The sequence below is a fragment of the Oncorhynchus keta genome, chromosome 14 (genome assembly GCF_023373465.1).
Source record: "Oncorhynchus keta strain PuntledgeMale-10-30-2019 chromosome 14, Oket_V2, whole genome shotgun sequence".
Taxonomy (NCBI): domain Eukaryota; kingdom Metazoa; phylum Chordata; class Actinopteri; order Salmoniformes; family Salmonidae; genus Oncorhynchus; species Oncorhynchus keta.
Genome location: NC_068434.1, coordinates 32,818,454 through 32,837,182, shown reverse-complemented (window position 1 = coordinate 32,837,182; position 18,729 = coordinate 32,818,454). Strand labels below are relative to the sequence as shown.

At 41.0% G+C, this 18,729-nt stretch overlaps 1 protein-coding gene across 3 annotated transcripts; it reads left to right on the top strand.

Moving 5' to 3' along the window:
• Positions 1–9,911: 9,911 nt before the first annotated feature.
• LOC118393242 (bifunctional methylenetetrahydrofolate dehydrogenase/cyclohydrolase, mitochondrial-like) lies at positions 9,912–16,795 on the top strand. 3 transcript variants are annotated; one of them, XM_035785730.2, is made up of 9 exons: positions 9,912–10,056; positions 10,672–10,761; positions 12,811–12,995; positions 13,240–13,362; positions 13,552–13,704; positions 13,814–13,921; positions 14,096–14,188; positions 14,373–14,498; positions 14,617–16,795. In XM_035785730.2, exons 2-9 carry the CDS (start codon positions 10,682–10,684, stop codon positions 14,763–14,765), a joined length of 1,017 nt encoding a protein of 338 aa, XP_035641623.1. In that variant the 5' UTR covers positions 9,912–10,056; positions 10,672–10,681; the 3' UTR covers positions 14,766–16,795. The 3 variants fall into 3 exon arrangements, with proteins under 3 accessions (XP_035641623.1, XP_035641622.2, XP_052317483.1); XM_035785729.2 differs by lacking the exon at positions 9,912–10,056 and adding an exon at positions 10,105–10,251; XM_052461523.1 differs by lacking the exon at positions 9,912–10,056 and having other exon boundaries at positions 10,267–10,761.
• Positions 16,796–18,729: the final 1,934 nt, after the last annotated feature.

The following is an 18,729-nucleotide window of genomic DNA, read 5'->3' as shown; positions in this document are numbered from 1 at the left end:
TGTACGTAACTACGTAGATAGCGCAACATTTTCTCTCGCGAGAATCTTCTTCGGCATGTTGACGCCAGAGCCGTAAACAGGCAACTGCCAAAATAATGGAAGCACTTGAGTCAATTATAGATATAAAGTGTATTGAAAGCAAATGCTTCCACACAGGTGTGGTTCCTAAGTTAATGTATATGTATATATATATTTTTTAAATGTATAAAAATACTGGACAGGCCATTATTTTGGCTACCACTGCCATTATTTTGGCTGCCACTGCTATACCTCCATAGGATGACAACTGAATGTGTTGATGAGCATGAAAATGATTTAAACCATATGCCATGGCATCTCATTCACCAGATTTCAACCCAATTGAAGACTTATGGGCAGGGCCAGTCCTATCCTTTGCGGACCCTAAGCGAGATTTGATTGTGGGCCGCCCCACATCATGCGCAAAACATTTTAGTGGTCCCCCTCTTGACAGCTGAGAGAACATTTACAGTTTTAAAGTTAATTTCATGCAATTCTACTCATTTCACAATTGGGCGGAGAGAAGTTTAGCAATTTTATAACTAATTTCATGCAAATCTGCTCATTTTGTGTGCAACGCCAGGGTTGTGGGTTCGATTACCACGGAGGACCAGTACAGGTGCAGGTCCTGTGTGGCTGAGTTGGTAGAGCATGGCACTTGCAACGCCAACATTGTGGGTTCGATTTCCACCCGGAGCCAGTATGAAAATGTATGCACTTGATAAGAGCATCTGCTAAATGACATAAATGTAAAATGTAACTCAATATTAGGAAGATGTTCCTAATGTTTGGTATACTTAGTTTATATGGCTCTACTTGACATGCATGATGTCACACTCATCTGGACTCAAAACTCAAAAAAATTCTGTAGTCTGAATCAATTTTATTCACCAAGTACATTTACATATACTCAGAGTTTTACTTGGTGATGTGGTGCTGCTAGTGATATACAAGATTTAGAGACAGAAGTTCATTATATACAAATAGGTAGAGTGAACATAGAGCTATAAAATAATAAGTAGTGGATATACAGTACATATATACAGTGGATATACAGTGAATGTACAAATGTACAATATCAGTATAAATATATCTAAATGCAGACAGATGCAATGACATGACCAGATCTTTCCTGCACACTTCCTTGCCCTGGAGTTGTGCAGGACCTCGATGGAGGGCAGGTGGCAGCCGATGATCCTCTCTGCAGACTGGACAATGCATTGCAATTTGCCCTTGGAGTGGGCCGCAAGTAATAAAACCGCTAGTGTGCCTTCTTAGTGACCGCTGTGATGTTGTCCTCTGACTTTGAGGTTGTGGGAGATGATGGTCCCCAGGAATTTGAATGATTCAGCCGTGCTAACAACTTAGCCTTCTATCTTGAGGGGGGGATTGGTGGGGGGCGTTTTCTGAAGTCAATTACGAATGAAAAAGGCCACCAGCTGGTCAACCTCCCCACAGTACATGGACTCATTGCTGTCAGTGATGAGACCAACCGGGGTGGTGTCATCTGCAAAATAGTTTGACAGATGCATTGTTGGTGTTGAAGTCATTGGTATGAAGTGAGTCGAGTAGAGGAGAGAGCATGCATCCAGCTTCACGGGTTTTGCTCCCATTGGTCAGAAGTCAGTGATCCACTGACAGATGGAGCTGGACACACTCAGCTGGGAGAGTTAGTCTTGTAGCAGTTTCTACAGACCCCTGCAAGGTCTCGTGCTCTCTCCCAGCTTGGATAGAAAGTTGTTGTGTGTAAAACCAGTCTATTAATGCCAGGGATTATTTTATTATGCAGGGTAGCCTAATATCTATAGCTACAGTGCCTTGCGAAAGTATTCGGCCCCCTTGAACTTTGTGACCTTTTGCCACATTTCAGGCTTCAAACATAAAGATATAAAACTGTATTTTTGTGAAGAATCAACAACAACTGGGACACAATCATGAAGTGGAACGACATTTATTGGATATTTCAAACTTTTTTAACAAATCAAAAACTGAAAAATTGGGCGTGCAAAAATATTCAGCCCCTTAAGTTAATACTTTGTAGCGCCACCTTTTGCTACGATTACAGCTGTAAGTCGCTTGGGATATGTCTCTATCAGTTTTGCACATCGAGAGACTGAAATGTTTTCCCATTCCTCCTTGCAAAACAGCTCGAGCTCAGTGAGGTTGGATGGAGAGCAGTTGTGAACAGCAGTTTTCAGTTCTTTCCACAGATTCTCAATTGGATTCAGGTCTGGACTTTGACTTGGCCATTCTAACACCTGGATATGTTTATTTTTGAACCATTCCATTGTAGATTTTGCTTTATGTTTTGGATCATTGTCTTGTTGGAAGACAAATCTCCGTCCCAGTCTCAGGTCTTTTGCAGACTCCATCAGGTTTTCTTCCAGAATGGTCCTGTATTTGGCTCCATCCATTTCCCCATCAATTTTAACCATCTTCCCTGTCCCTGCTGAAGAAAAGCAGGCCCAAACCATGATGCTGCCACCACCATGTTTGACAGTGGGGATGGTGTGTTCAGGGTGATGAGCTGTGTTGCTTTTATGCCAAACATAACGTTTTGCATTGTTGCCAAAAAGTTCAATTTTGGTTTCATCTGACCAGAGCACCTTCTTCCGTATGTACTCACATAATGTACTCACATGACAAAAATGCGCCTATTATTAATTTATTTTTTAAATGTGTTTTATTTCACCTTTATTTAACCAGGTAGGCTAGTTGAGAACAAGTTCTCATTTGCAATTGCGACCTGGCCAAGATAAAGCAAAGCAGTTTGACACGTACAACAACACAGAGTTACACATGGAATAAACAAACATACAGTCAATAATACAGTAGAAAAATGAGTCTATATACAATGTGAGCAAATGAGGTGAGATAAGGGAGGTAAAGGCAAAAAAGACCATGATGGCAAAGTAAATACAATATAGCAAGTAAAAAATTAAAAAATAAATAAATAAACACTGGAATGGTAGATTTGCAGTGGAAGAATGTGCAAAGTAGAGATATAAATAATGGGGGTGCAAAGGAGCAAAATAAATAAATAAATAAATACAGTGGGGGGAGAGGTAGTTGTTTGGGCTAAATTATAGATGGGCTATGTACAGGTGCAGTAATCTGTGAGCTGCTCTGACAGCTGGTGCTTAAAGCTAGTGAGGGATAAGTGTTTCCAGTTCCAGAGATTTTTGCAGTTCGTTCCAGTCATTGGCAGCAGAGAACTTCAAGGCGAGGCGGCCAAAGTAAGAATTGGTTTTAGGGGTGACCAGAGGTATACCTGCTGGAGCGCGTGCGACAGGTGGGTGCTGCTATGGTGACCAGAGAGGTGAGATAAGGGGGGACTTTACCTAGCAGGGTCTTGTAGATGACCAGGAGCCAGTGGGTTTGGCGACAAGTATGAAGCGAGGGCCAGCCAACAAGAGCGTACAGGTCGCAGTGGTGGGCAGTATATGGGGCTTTGGTGACAAAACGGATGGCACTGTGATATACTGCATCCAATTTATTGAGTAGGGTATTGGAGGCTATTTTGTAAATGACGTCGCCGAAGTGGGTGGGTATAATTTGTGGAACGTTCCAACAGGAATCCGTTCCAAAAACTTCGTAAATAACAAGGTTGCCAACAAGCAACGCATACAGAGTCGTATAACAGTAGAATGAGATAACGGGTAGGGAGTGAGCTATGTAATTACGTTTTTCACTCACCACGTTTATTCGGAAAAAAATGTCTCTTCGTTCTAGTAGCCTCCACCATTTCTCATTCGTTGGTTTAGTTATTATTTCCGGTGTTCCTGCATTTGCGGGTGAACTCTGTTGCGCCTCAATTGGGGAATCACTGTGGTTGAAATGTAACTAATGACCGCAAGCCCCAGTATTTTATTAGCTAGGTGGCTTGTACACAATTATTACCGATGATACTGTATATACCTACTCGTACTACAGAAGCATGCATTGTATTTTGCCAAGTTCTCTGTGTGTTAATCCGTTCCCCCAAATATAGCAGGTAACTTGTGTCTATGTCGATGTTGTTGAGTTCATCTTGCCTAGTTAAATAAAGATTAAATAAATTAGAACATTTAAAATATATACTTTGACCTATTTCAGTTAACCCCAAGATGCTTGATTCACTACACCTGCTTTTGAATAACTTTCCAGTCGTTTTTGCTTTACATTCCGACTTTTGAACGTCTGTTTATTGGACATATATATTAGTGTCTAATAAAAAATAGCTACTTATGTAAAGCATCCCATCTCTGTTAAGGTTAAAGTGTGTGTGTGTGTGTGTGTGTGTGTGTGTGTATATATATATATATATATATATATACACACACACACATACACATGGGTCTTCTTGATGTCCACTAGGTGTCAGCACAGCTTCAATAATGTCACACCAGGTTCACAACATGTTTTTCATGTGTAACAAATCAAATTGTATTTGTCACATGCGCCGAATACTACATGTGTAGGTAGACCTTACAGTGAAATGCTGAAATGAAGCCCTTAACCAACAATTTAGTTGTAAGAAAAATGTGTTAAGTAAAAAATAAGAAATAAAAATAACAAATAATTAAAGATCAGCAGTAAAATAAAAATATCAAGGCTATATACATGGTGTTCCTTTCAAGTCCAGTGGTGTAAATTACTTAACAAAAATGTATTTAAACTACTCCACTACATTCTGTTTATATCTGGGGTTTTTTTTGTATCTGGACTTTTACTCTTTCTGTTTCTTTACAACATTCAATTTTACTTTGCCACATTTGTAAAGAAATTAATATATTTTTTACTCCATACAGTTTCCCTGGCACCCAAAAGTACTTTATGCATTTGAATGCTAAGCCGGACAGGAAAATGGTCCAATTCACACACTTATCAAGAGAACATCCCTACTGCCTCTGATCTAGCGGACTCAATAAACACATGCTTCGTTTGTAAATTATGTCTGAGTGTTCCCATGGCTATTTCATAATTAAAAATACAAGAGAATTGTGCTGTCTGGTTTGCTTAATATATGGAAGGTCAAATAATTTATACTTTTACCACTGACACTTAAGTATCAGTATTTTACTGGTTCACTTTTACTTGAGACATTTCTATTAACATATCTTTACTTTTACTGAAGAATGACAATTGGGTACTTTTTCAACCACTGTTCAAGACGTTTAGCACCCAATACCCAACATTCACTTGGTGGCTTGAAGTAGGAGTGCTGAACTAGGATCTGTTTAGCATTTGTGAGTAGAATGAATAACATTACTGGTACTGATTCCAGTTCAGCATTCTTAGCCTGAGACATTTCATAAATGCGTACAGAGGAGCACTTTTCTACGATCAGCTTTGCCTAGATCATTCTGAATCAGTTGTCTCTGGAATAACTTTATATGGACAGCGGTGGGTTTGTTTGTAGATCAGCACTCCTTCTCAACACCAGTTGCTGTACCCTAACATTTTATAATCCAATTTCCCTTAATGTAATGTAATGAATCATAGGCCCTGTCCGGGGGAATCATAGGCCCTGTCCGGGGGAACCGGGGGAATCATAGGCCCTGTCCGGGGGAATCATAGGCTCTGTCCGGGGGAATCATAGGCCCTGTCCGGGGGAATCATAGGCCCTGTCCAGGGGAATCATAGGCCCTGTCCGGGGAACCGGGGAATCATAGGCCCTGTCCGGGGAATCATAGGCTCTGTCCGGGGGAATCATAGGACATGGCTACAGTGTCTCCCTACGCCTCGTATCTCAGCCTCCAGTATTTATGCTGCAAAAGTTTGTGTCAGAGGGCTAGGGTCAATCTGTTATATCTGGAGTATTTCTCCTGTCTCATGCACCCTCTAATTCTCTCTCCCTCTCCATCCCCTCCCAGAGGACCTGAGCCCTGGAACCATGCCTCAGGACTTCCTGGCCTGATGACAACAACCTCTCCCTCAATGTGAGCAAGACAAAGGGGCTGATCATGGACTTTAGGAAAAGGAGGGCCGAACAGGCCCCCATTAACATCGACAGGGCTGAAGTGGAGTGAGTCGAGAGTTCCAAGTTCCTTGGTGTCCACATCACCAACAAACTAACATGGTCGAAACACACCAACACAGTTGTGAAGAGGGCACGACAAAATCTTTCCCCCTCAGGAAACTGACAATATTTAGCATGGATCCCCAGATCCTCAAAAGTTTTACAGCTGCACCATCGAGAGCATCCTGAGAGGTTGTATAACCGCCTGGTACGGCAACTGCTGGGCATCTGGCCATAAGGCGCTACAGAGGGTAGTGCGTACGGCCCAGTACATCACTGGGGCAAAGCTTCCTGACATCAAGGACCTATATATTAAGCGTTGTCACAGGAAGGGCCAAAAAATAGTCAAAGAGCCCCCACCCCCCAGTGTTTTTACACTGCTGCTATTCACTGTTAATTATAAATGCAAAGTCACTTTACAAATGACCTCAACTAACCTGTAGCCCCGCACATTGACTCGGTACCGGTACCCCATTTATATAGCCTCGTTATTGTTATGTAATTGTCTTGTGTTACTTATGGATTTATTAAATTTTTTGACTTTAGTTTACTTAGGAAACAATTTCTTAACTCTATTTCTTGACCTGCATTGTTGGTTTTGGCCTTGTAAGTAAGACCTTCACGGTAAGGTCCACAGCTGTTGTATTCACCGCATGTGACAAATAACATTTGATTTGATTTGGCTTGGTTTTTGCCCTGGCATGCACTGTCAACTGTGGGACCTTATATAGACAGGTGTGTGCCTTTCCAAATCATGTCAAATCAATTGAATTTACCATAGCTGTGATCAATGGAAACAGGATGCACCAGAGCTCAATTTGAGACTCATTGCAAAGGGGAAGAATCATTATGTAAATAAGGTATTTGTGTTTTTTAATTTGTAAATCATTTGCTAAAATGTAGAAACCTAATATTCACTTTGTGATCATAGGGTATTGTGTGTAGATTGAGGGAAAATATTAACATAATCGATTTTAGAATAAGGTTGTTAGGTTATAGCATGTGAAAAAGAAAAAGGACTCTGCATGTGAAATGGTACAAAGGTTAGGTCTGTCTGGTAGAGTAGTGGTTATGGCCTTTGCCCCCAAACCAGAGTTTGAGTGTTCAAATCTGAAGAGAGCGTTATTTAGAGAGCCATTTTTGATGTTGCATTTTGTTGGCATGAAAGAGCTAACTTGAGGTTTGTTGGGGGTAGGGAGTAGTTCCCATCAAATAGAAGGACTGAAGTGACACCTTGTATAGAATGTGCTTTTAATAGAGTTGTGATAACATACTATGTCGTGGAGTAACAATATATTATCCTTGTCTGCAAAAGCCAACTTTGACCTGGGGGCATGCTTTGTAGACCATTCAAAAGCGTTCCGATACCTTGTCCCCAAGAAAAAACCCACGTGTTATGATAGCTTATAGACAGTAGTAGGCAAATGAAGGGACAAAGTTCCAATATTAAGATTTTGGAATAACATTTCTAGGGTTTATTTGTTGGTAATTGGAAATATGCCTCTTTGGAATTTCGTCCCCTGTTCCTAAACACATCCATCCTATAGTGTAGGTTTTGAATAATCATAATCTCTGTTTGTAGTCATCAAAAGAAGATTGAGGAACGGTTGGTGGACCCAAGAAGTACAAGCCCCCACACCATTCTCTAACTTCTGAAATGTTGTCTTTGAAATGTGCATTTTGAAGTACCCCTTAACATCTAGTCCCTGTCTCTCTGGTAGAGTAGTGGTTATGGCGTTTGCTTCCCAAACTAGACTTTGAGAGTTCAAATCTGAGTAGAGCATTTTTTAGAGAGCCATTTTTGATGTTGTCATGAAAGAGCTAACTTGAGGTATGTACCCCCTAGTTCAAATCCCAGATAAACAGTTAATGTAGCAACTTCTTTCTTGTTGCCTTTGTGGGTCTGAAAGAACAAACCAGAGGTATATAGGGGAAAAGGGGCTAGTTCCCATCAAAAAGCAAGAATGAAGTGACACCTTGTTTCAAATGTCATTTCAATAGAGTTGTGATAGCATACTATGCTGTGGAGTAACAATACAAACATACTCTGCAAAAGCCAACTTTTACCTGGGGCCATTCTTTGGTCCCCCTGAAGAAAGCCACATGTTAAGATAGTTTAAAAATAGTTGTAGTAGTAGATATGGTGGTGAATTCCCAAAGGAGAGGTTGTGAGTTAAATTCATTTCAAGAGCATGCCAACTTGCTTTTGTTGCCTTGACAGAACAATGTTGAGGTGGGGTTCCGGAAGGACATAGACATTAAGGGAAATTGGATTATAAAATGTTAGGGTACAGCAACTGGTGTTGAGAAGGAGTGCTGATCTACAAACAAACCCACCGCTGTCCATATAAAGTTATTCCAGAGACAACTGATTCAGAATGATCTAGGCAAAGCTGATCGTAGAAAAGTGCTCCTCTGTACGCATTTATGAAATGTCTCAGGCTAAGAATGCTGAACTGGAATCAGTACCAGTAATGTTATTCATTCTACTCACAAATGCTAAACAGATCCTAGTTCAGCACTCCTACTTCAAGCCACCAAGTGAATGTTGGGTATTGGGTGCTAAACGTCTTGAACAGTGGTTGAAAAAGTACCCAATTGTCATTCTTCAGTAAAAGTAAAGATATGTTAATAGAAATGTCTCAAGTAAAAGTGAACCAGTAAAATACTGATACTTAAGTGTCAGTGGTAAAAGTATAAATTATTTGACCTTCCATATATTAAGCAAACCAGACAGCACAATTCTCTTGTATTTTTAATTATGAAATAGCCATGGGAACACTCAGACATCATTTACAAACGAAGCATGTGTTTATTGAGTCCGCTAGATCAGAGGCAGTAGGGATGTTCTCTTGATAAGTGTGTGAATTGGACCATTTTCCTGTCCAGCTTAGCATTCAAATGCATAAAGTACTTTTGGGTGCCAGGGAAACTGTATGGAGTAAAAAATATATTAATTTCTTTACAAATGTGGCAAAGTAAAATTGAATGTTGTAAAGAAACAGAAAGAGTAAAAGTCCAGATACAAAAAAAACCCCAGATATAAACAGAATGTAGTGGAGTAGTTTAAATACATTTTTGTTAAGTAATTTACACCACTGGACTTGACAGGAACACCATGTATATAGCCTTGCTATTTTTTATTTTACTGCTGATCTTTAATTATTTGTTATTTTTATTTCTTATTTTTTACTTAACACATTTTTCTTACAACTAAATTGTTGGTTAAGGGCTTCATTTCAGCATTTCACTGTAAGGTCTACCTACACATGTAGTATTCGGCGCATGTGACAAATACAATTTGATTTGTTACACATGAAAAACATGTTGTGAACCTGGTGTGATATTATTGAAGCTGTGCTGACACCTAGTGGACATCAAGAAGACCCATGTGTATGTGTGTGTGTGTATATATATATATATATATATATACACACACACACACACACACACACACACACACACACACACACACTTTAACCTTAACAGAGATGGGATGCTTTACATAAGTAGCTATTTTTTATTAGACACTAATATATATGTCCAATAAACAGACGTTCAAAAGTCGGAATGTAAAGCAAAAACGACTGGAAAGTTATTCAAAAGCAGGTGTAGTGAATCAAGCATCTTGGGGTTAACTGAAATAGGTCAAAGTATATATTTTAAATGTTCTAATTTATTTAATCTTTATTTAACTAGGCAAGATGAACTCAACAACATCGACATAGACACAAGTTACCTGCTATATTTGGGGGAACGGATTAACACACAGAGAACTTGGCAAAATACAATGCATGCTTCTGTAGTACGAGTAGGTATATACAGTATCATCGGTAATAATTGTGTACAAGCCACCTAGCTAATAAAATACTGGGGCTTGCGGTCATTAGTTACATTTCAACCACAGTGATTCCCCAATTGAGGCGCAACAGAGTTCACCCGCAAATGCAGGAACACCGGAAATAATAACTAAACCAACGAATGAGAAATGGTGGAGGCTACTAGAACGAAGAGACATTTTTTTCCGAATAAACGTGGTGAGTGAAAAACGTAATTACATAGCTCACTCCCTACCCGTTATCTCATTCTACTGTTATACGACTCTGTATGCGTTGCTTGTTGGCAACCTTGTTATTTACGAAGTTTTTGGAACGGATTCCTGTTGGAACGTTCCACAAATTATACCCACCCCGCCGATGTCGAAGATCGGTAGGATGGTCAGTTTTACAAGGGTATGTTTGGCAGCATGAGTGAAGGAGGCTTTGTTGGGAAATAGGAAGCCAATTCTAGATTTAACTTTGGATTGGAGATGTTTGATGTGAGTCTGGAAGGAGAGTTTACAGTCTAACCAGCCTATTATTAAGGACTTTGTAACGGTCCAAACAGTTGTCCACGAAAAAAAATGCTCACTGGTACGCTAGTTAATAGAAGGACCCATTTCGAGGTGTGGCCCATGCCTAGAAACTGACGTATTGAGAATATGGAGAATATGCTCAGTGCCAGCAGCCAGCGCTGGAGGGGGACACGAGCCTTTAAAACATCTCGAGCCTTCTCAAACTGCCTTACAGGCGGTGCTCTTTCAGACCGGGTTTACTTCCTCCAGGCTCCCTCGCTTCTCTCTTCCTTAACTCATTGTTGGATTACTTTTCTAGATCAGTAAACATGGCAACGCTGAGAGTGCTGGCAGAATTTTCTCAGAGATCTAAGCATCAAGTGTGCAGTCTACATATGTCCGCATCAAGGTATGTATTAACATTGAGATGTCAAATAGATTATTTATCTGTCTTGGAGGACTATGTATGATAGGTTACTTTCTTTCGATTTGAAAAATGCTTGTTCTTTTTGGAAGGTAGCCTACTCGGTATTTTCTCCTTGTCAATGATATTTAACGTTACACATAGCTCGACACTTTCCCTTATGCGTGTTTTCTATCCTGTACATGGTTACCTGATGTCTCTGCGGATACAACATTTCTGGTTGTGCTTTGATGACAAAGTTATGTAACATTTTAAATTATACATTGTAGCGAAGAGCGATATTGAATCAATGATCTTCGTAATGCGCCCCCTAACGTTATGCCGGTATCACTGCAATTCTGCATGGCTGATGAAATCGTACAGGTCACTTGCATTGTGTGTATTGTAGGCAGGCAAGTTCCCAGTGGGGGAATGTTGTAAACCAACCAAAGTGATCAGTATTCTCATGTCCTGTGTGTTTTAAAACTGGCGTTTGCAGACTGTGTTGTAACTGATTGCCTAAATGTATTCAATTAATTCCAAGAACCCCTGTTTTATTTGAGTCATTCCTTAATGCAACACGTTCCTTATGGCCAAGTAATGTTCCACACAGTCACCCAGAAACATAAACCACGTGTGACTATTCACATGATTTACATCACAACTGATTTAGCCACTTTTAATCTAGCAGGAGATGAGTCTCTTTTGGAGCATGCAAATTCATGATGCATTTGAGTAGTAGGTTATGGTCAACATAGGACAGTATTTAAAAAAAATAAAAAAAACATACACGAGTTTATAAAACCATAACAACACAGACCTTGTATACTTGAGTTACATGTATACTACAAGTTACATGAAGGCAAACCTGTTGGGCAAGGGTACTCAACTCCTACTCTAGAGGTCTGGAGCCTGCTGGTTTTCTGTTCTACCTGATAATGAATTGCACACACCTGGTGTCACAGGTCTACGTCAGTCACTGACTAGAGGGGAACAATGAAAACATGCAGAGTTTAGTTTGAGGGTTGTAGGGGCTACATTTCAAACGTGCATCAAGACAAAGCCCATACTTGGGAACAGAGTTGGCACAGCCTTGCTGATCCATCCATAACTGGAAAACATGTTAAAACACATTGGCTTGGCTTCTAGTTCAAAGCTAACAATCTTAATTATTTGGGGCAGCTGCAAATCCTTTTCATATCATGGTACTGGTACTATGTGAAGTAGAACTGGTCTGGGAGGAAAGGCAGCTAAGTGAGAAAAGTATATGCATTTTTGTCAAATGTGTATTCTTTGGGTAGAAGTTAAGGCCTATTGAGTCCGCTCTGCATTTGCAGTTCTCCAATTGCTTGTGATGTCCACTCATGTACTTTATCCTGTCAGAGGTTAACTACTCATTAACATTGTCACTTGTCAACTGTTTGCTGAGAACTCAACACATTTCCAATAAGGTTGTCCAAAAATACTTAGTCTAAAACATTATATTCATGCTCCGTGTGTGTGTTGGAAGCTGGGCAGTGGGGGTGTTGTTGCCAAATGTCATGCCCTAGTGGAGTCTCCTCCTGGACTTGCTATCCTGCCCCCACAGAAGATTTGAATGTGTCTATGGGTCTTTAATTACTTGTGGCAGAATCAAGGGATGGTTACATCACTGTGGACAGCTCATTACTCATCAGTTATTACTTCTCTGTGTGCATGCTATTACATAAGCACTGCAATCTAGTTTAACACATTGGACATGAATGTGAATAGAGGGTATAGGGTTTCCAATATGTTTCTTAAATAGCCTGAGCCACATTGTAACTCATGTCTTGCTATTTTTAGCCACCATACTCCTCATGCATGGGGAACCCAGGAGCCTTGTACTTGGTATGACTGTACTTGGCCATCGCTGGCTTATGGCGGCACTCCTTGCTGGTTGAATGCCATGCACTCTCACTTTGGGATCAACAACTAGTCTGCAGGACTATAAGTCACGTGCCCACCACAGTGTATACTTTCCCCTGACTGTTTACATGTTCTGCTGTCCTTTAACACCTGCCTCTGATTCTAAAGACAGGAAGCTGTGGTCATCTCAGGCAGGAAGTTGGCCCGTCAGATCCGGGAGGAGGCCAGGACCGATGTGGAACAGTGGGTCTCCACTGGCAACAGGAGACCCCACCTGAGCGTGGTCCTTGTAGGAGATAATGTAGCCAGTCACTCCTACGTCCTGAATAAGACCCGGGCTGCAGCTGATGTTGGTGTGTAAACACACACACACTCAATACTTTACTTACCTGTGCTGGAGCTGAACTCTACACAGCAGTGTACATACATCAGCTTGGCTTGTGCATACATGACTTTGAAACTATTTTTATGAATTCTATGACTCTTCAGTGTGGCTTTCTAATTCCATTTTTCTTCCTGGTCACCATTCATCTATGGCACTGCTCATTTTCGTTGGGAATATAATGGGCTCATAATTCCTCTTTTTCTTCTCTACAGGTATCAGCAGTGAGACCATCCTGAAGCCCTCCTATATCTCTGAGGATGAACTCATGGACCTGATCTACAAACTCAACACAGACCACCGGGTGGATGGCCTGCTGGTGCAGCTGCCTCTGCCAGGTAAGTAGTGACTTTAGAGCGAGGTGGAGAAGCATATGGATAGGGACATAGAAGGAATGACAGTTTGAAACTGTTGTTTTGAGTATTTATGGCTATTATGGGCATATCCTTGACTGATTTGGCCTATTTACTGAACAACATCCATGTATATGCTGACTTGTAACCATCACTCTCATTGTCTTCTCACAGAACACATTGACGAGCGGCGCATCTGTAATGCTGTGTCCCCCGACAAGGATGTGGATGGCTTCCATGTGGTCAATGTGGGCCGCATGTGCCTGGACCAGTCCACCATGCTGCCCGCCACTCCCTGGGGAGTCTGGGAAATCATCAAACGCACAGGTGAGGTAGTGGGAGGAATCTCTCACCTCCCTCTGTTATATGAATGGAATTAGACTGTTATGGGGAGCAATGTCAACTCTGTCACTGACTGTTTATTTCCGGTTCCCAGGAATTCCTACCCTTGGAAAGAATGTTGTGGTAGCGGGACGCTCCAAGAATGTGGGCATGCCCATTGCCATGTTGCTGCACTCGGATGGACGCCATGAGAGGCCAGGGGGTGAGTAATGATGTCAGGATAACTAGGGCCTACAGTAATAGGGTGTATGTAAAGGTAGATTAGCAATGGGTAATAGAGACAATACAGGGTTTTCGCTTAAATTTTAAATATTGAAGTTGAAAGGGAATTTGTGGATCATGGCCCTGGCATTTACTTATTATTTTGGTTTTGCAGGCGATGCCACGGTCACTATCACTCACCGTTACACACCAAAGGAACAGCTCTGTCAGCACACAAGAATTGCAGACATTGTTGTTGCTGCTGCAGGTATGGATCCTCTCCTCCTACTGAAGATATATTTTTACCTTGTCTAATACCTGTCTCTCTTATTCTGCATATCTGTAAGCATATTCCTGTACTTTTATAGAGCTATTTTTGTATCTCTTGAGGAGGTTGTCTTGGGAGGGTCTCTTATAAACTGATCTCACTCTAAACCCTCTCCTAATCTCAGGGATTCCAAACCTCATCACCGCAGACATGATCAAAGAAGGAGCAGTCGTTATTGATGTTGGAATAAACAGAGTGCATGACCATGTGACTGGCAAGGACAGACTTGTAGGAGACGTGGATTTTGAAGGTAGGAGATTCTAATCTAGACAGACTTCACAATTTGTCTTATTTTACATTTATCCTGATACCTATGTTCTCACACACATTTTCTTTCCAACACTCACCATTTATCTCTCCCTGTGTAGGTGTGAGACAAAAGGCTAGCTTCATTACCCCAGTGCCTGGAGGAGTAGGGCCCATGACAGTGGCCATGCTTATGAAGAACACAATCAAGGCAGCTAAGAACCTCCTGCTGACTCCTGCTGAGAGGATCTGCATGGTAGCCTCTTCATAACAGGCCATACCTGACTTCATCAAGTGACACATTCCATCCCACCATCCCTCCCCTTTTTACTCTGAGCAACTCGGCGAACTCAACTGCACACAGACACAGATCGAAACATGATTGCTTTAAGATTCTCAACTTGCTGGTACCTTCCACTTTCAAAATCTCCACCCGCCATTTCAGACTAATACAACTCAGCCATTCAGCTACTATATATGCCTTGCAAAAGTATTCATCCCCCTTGGCGTTTTTCCTATTTTGTTGCATTACAACCTGTAATTTAAATTGATTTGTATTTGGACATACACAAAATAGTCCAAATATGGTCAAATGAAATTTTAAAAATTACTTGTTTCAAAAAAACTCAAAATAATTAAAAATGTAAAAGTGGTGCGTGCATATGTATTCATCCCCTTTGCTAAGAAAGCCCCTAAATAAGATCTGGTGAAACCTATTACCTTCAGAAGTCACATAATTAGTTAAATAAAGTCCACCTGTGTGCAATGTAAGTGTCACATGATCTCCGTATATATACACCTATTCTGAAAGGCCCCAGTCTGCAACACTACCAAGCAAGCGGCACCATGAAAACCAAGGAGCGCTCCGAACAGGTCAGGAACAAAGTTGTGGAGAAGTACAGATAAATATCCGAAACTTTGAACATCCCACGGAGCACCATTAAATCCATTATTAAAAAATGGAAAGAATATGGCACCACAACAAACCAAGAGAGGGCCGCCCACCAAAACCCACGGTCCAGGAAAGGAGGGCATTAATCAGAGGCAACAAAGAGACCAAAGATAACCCTGAAGAAGCTGAAAAACTCTACAGCGGAGATTGGAGTATCAGTCCACTTAAAGCCGTACACTCCACACAGCTGGGCTTTACAGAAGAGTGGCCAGAGAAAAGCCATTGCTTGAAGAAAATAAATGAGCAAACATGTTTGGTGTTTGCCAAAAGGCATGTGGGAGACTCCCGAAAGATATGGAAGAAGGTACTCTGGTCAGATGATACTAAAGTTGTGCTTTTTGGCCATCAAGGAAAATGGTATGTCTGGCGCAAAACCAACACCTCTCATAACCCTGAGAGCACCATCCCCACAGTGAAGCATGGTGGTGGCAGCATCATGCTGTGGGGATGTTTTCATTGGCAGGGACTGGGAAACGTCAGAATTGAAAGAATGATGGATGGCACTAAATACAGGGAAATTCGAGGGAAACCTGTTTGTCTTCCAGAGATTTGAGACTGGGGACGGAGGTTCATCTTCCAGCAGGACAATGACCCGAAGCATACTGCTAAAGCAACACTCGAGTGGTTTAAGGTGAAACATTTAAATGTCTTGGAATGGCCTAGTCAAAGCCCAGACCTCAATCCAATTGAGAATCTGTGGTATGACTTAAATTGCTGTACACCAGCAGAACCCATCCAACTTGAAGTTTTGCCTTGAAGAATGGGCAAAAATCCCAGTGGCTAGATGTGCCAAGCTTATAGAGACATATCCGAAGAGACTTGCATCTGTAATTGCTGCAAATGGTGGCTCTACAAAGTATTGACTTTGGGGGGAGGGGGTGAATAGTTATCCACGCTCAAGTTCTTTTTTTCCCCCCAAAGTGGTAGGCATGTTGTGTAAATCAAATGATACAAACCACCCCCCCAAAAAATAATTCCAGGTTGTAAGGCAACAAAAATAGGAAAAATGTCAAGGGGGTAAATACTTTCGCAAGCCACTATTTTTTTAAATGTACTTTCTATGAGACCTTTTGGTTTTAGGTGAATTTGAACTACTTGCTTATGTATTTATCTGCGTTCATTTGTCATATGTTAAAAGCATTAAAGTGCAAGAGAGACCGGCAAGAAATAGACAGTCTATCTCCACAATACCCTTTAGATCACACAAGCACTGTGAGTTAAGAGAATTAAGGGCTAGAGTTATGAAATGTCAGGTTAAAATGAGTGTTAAACACACCATAAGCTTTACATTTACAGTGCTTCAAAAATACCTTTGTAAATATAATTTTTAAATAAAATGTTATTGCAAATGGATGTTGTTTTTTTGGGGGGGGGGGACAGGTGCTCTGCAACAGACACACATCAGTCTTACTATATGATATGTCATCTCTATTGTAAAGATTTACAGGTAGGCCGTTATTTCCATTGTATGGGAATGATACAAAATATCACATCATCCAATAATTTTAACCCCTCTTTCAACCCTTAGAGGAGGTGATCGTTTTGACTATGATATACATCTTGATTTTATATCAGTCCTATTAATATGAAAAAAAATAACAATATTCTGACAATGACTGGCCAAAATACTCTGTCCATATTATAGGCGGTTCATAAAATTATATGATCAGTGTGCAGGAGGACCGTAACCGGAAGCAGACGTCCTTCAAAAGCATTGTGGAATAAAAAGTTGCACAATTTGTTTTGGAGTGGACATGTTTTGTATTTCTCCATTTATTTATAGAAACATCGGCAATTTTTTAGAGACATACGACTAATTGATTGACTTAACGTTAGCATACACCGCGTACATTTTCGACTATGGGGCGCAGTTGATCGCGCGACAGTCCCGCGGATACGAGCAGACAAGGCAGAGAGGAAAAAAACATCGAAAAAGCGAAGACGTTCCTCTTCATCCCTGTACAGCAGCAGTGCAAATCCGACCCCTTTAAATAAAGTCACATTCCGTTAAGGTTTTCACTCGATTATTAAATCCTCATTAGTAGTAGTAGGCATGTAACGTTAAACAGTCAAACTGGAATGTGTATGGCTGCTATTAGCAACGCTGATAACACTACAGAGTTGCTCCTTTTGGTATTGGGTTGTTCAAAAACAGTCCGTGGGAAGCCAGAAGTTGAATACAATTCAATGTCAACTTACTAGGACGGTTGTTAATTAAAACGGAGGAATTTTTGTCAAACTATCTAAAGGAACGTATTATTAAACGGACTTTCCAAACATCGGTATGTTGTCGACCCACTTCCTCTCTGCTTACCCGATGTCAAAATAAAAGTCCCCCACAAGTTATACCATCTATGGCGCACGTACAGGACTTTATTTTGAATGAGGTTTGAAGCGAGGAAGTGGGGCGACAAACGCTCATTTCTAACCGACTTAAAATTCACTGCAATTCAACTTCGTGTTCAACAATGTGTAGTGCTCCAGACAATGCACATCCTCACACAGACATATCTATTATCTAATTTGTCATAGAATATAGTAATGAAATGCATTTTATTATCAATGCCGATAATGTGCCTTTGTTATACCTTTGTCTGCTTCAGATGGGAAAGAAGGGAAGAAAAAAATGAAAAGTTCCTCATCTTCCTTGTCAAGCTCTTCATCCTCATCAAGTGATGAAAAGGCCAAGAGGAAGGGAAAAAAGGAAACAATTCAAGAACTAGTCTGGGTAGCCATTTGACTAGATGTTCAGGAGTCTTATGGCTTGGGGGTAGAAGCTGTTACGAAGCCTCAATGCTGTCTTAGTGCTAGCCTCCGTCTGTGGTGGTTTGTAAACAGCTATAGATCACACTACCTCAGGCGAGCAATAGCATTTTGTCTTATGTTGTCAATGATGGGATGTTTCTTCGTTACCTAACTCAACAAGGAATGGAAAATGAAACCAGACATAAAGCTGAGCAGATAGATCTTTTGTTTTGTCCATTCTTTGGCAATGACAGATGAGCAGAAAGCCAGGCTATCCACCAAGAGGCGCCTAACGAAGGAGGAGTATGAGGCTAAACAGAGTGTCATCCGCAGGGTGGTAGATCCTGAGACTGGACGCACCAGGTACACCAACGCTATAGACAACATGAATGTTCCCAAGGCATCTATGGCTCAGTAGCAACACTGATTGACAAATTTCACATGTGGTTGTGCAAATGGAATAGACAACAGGTGGAAATTATAGGCAATTAGCAAGACACCCCCAATAAAGGAGTGGTTCTGCAGGTGGTGACCACAG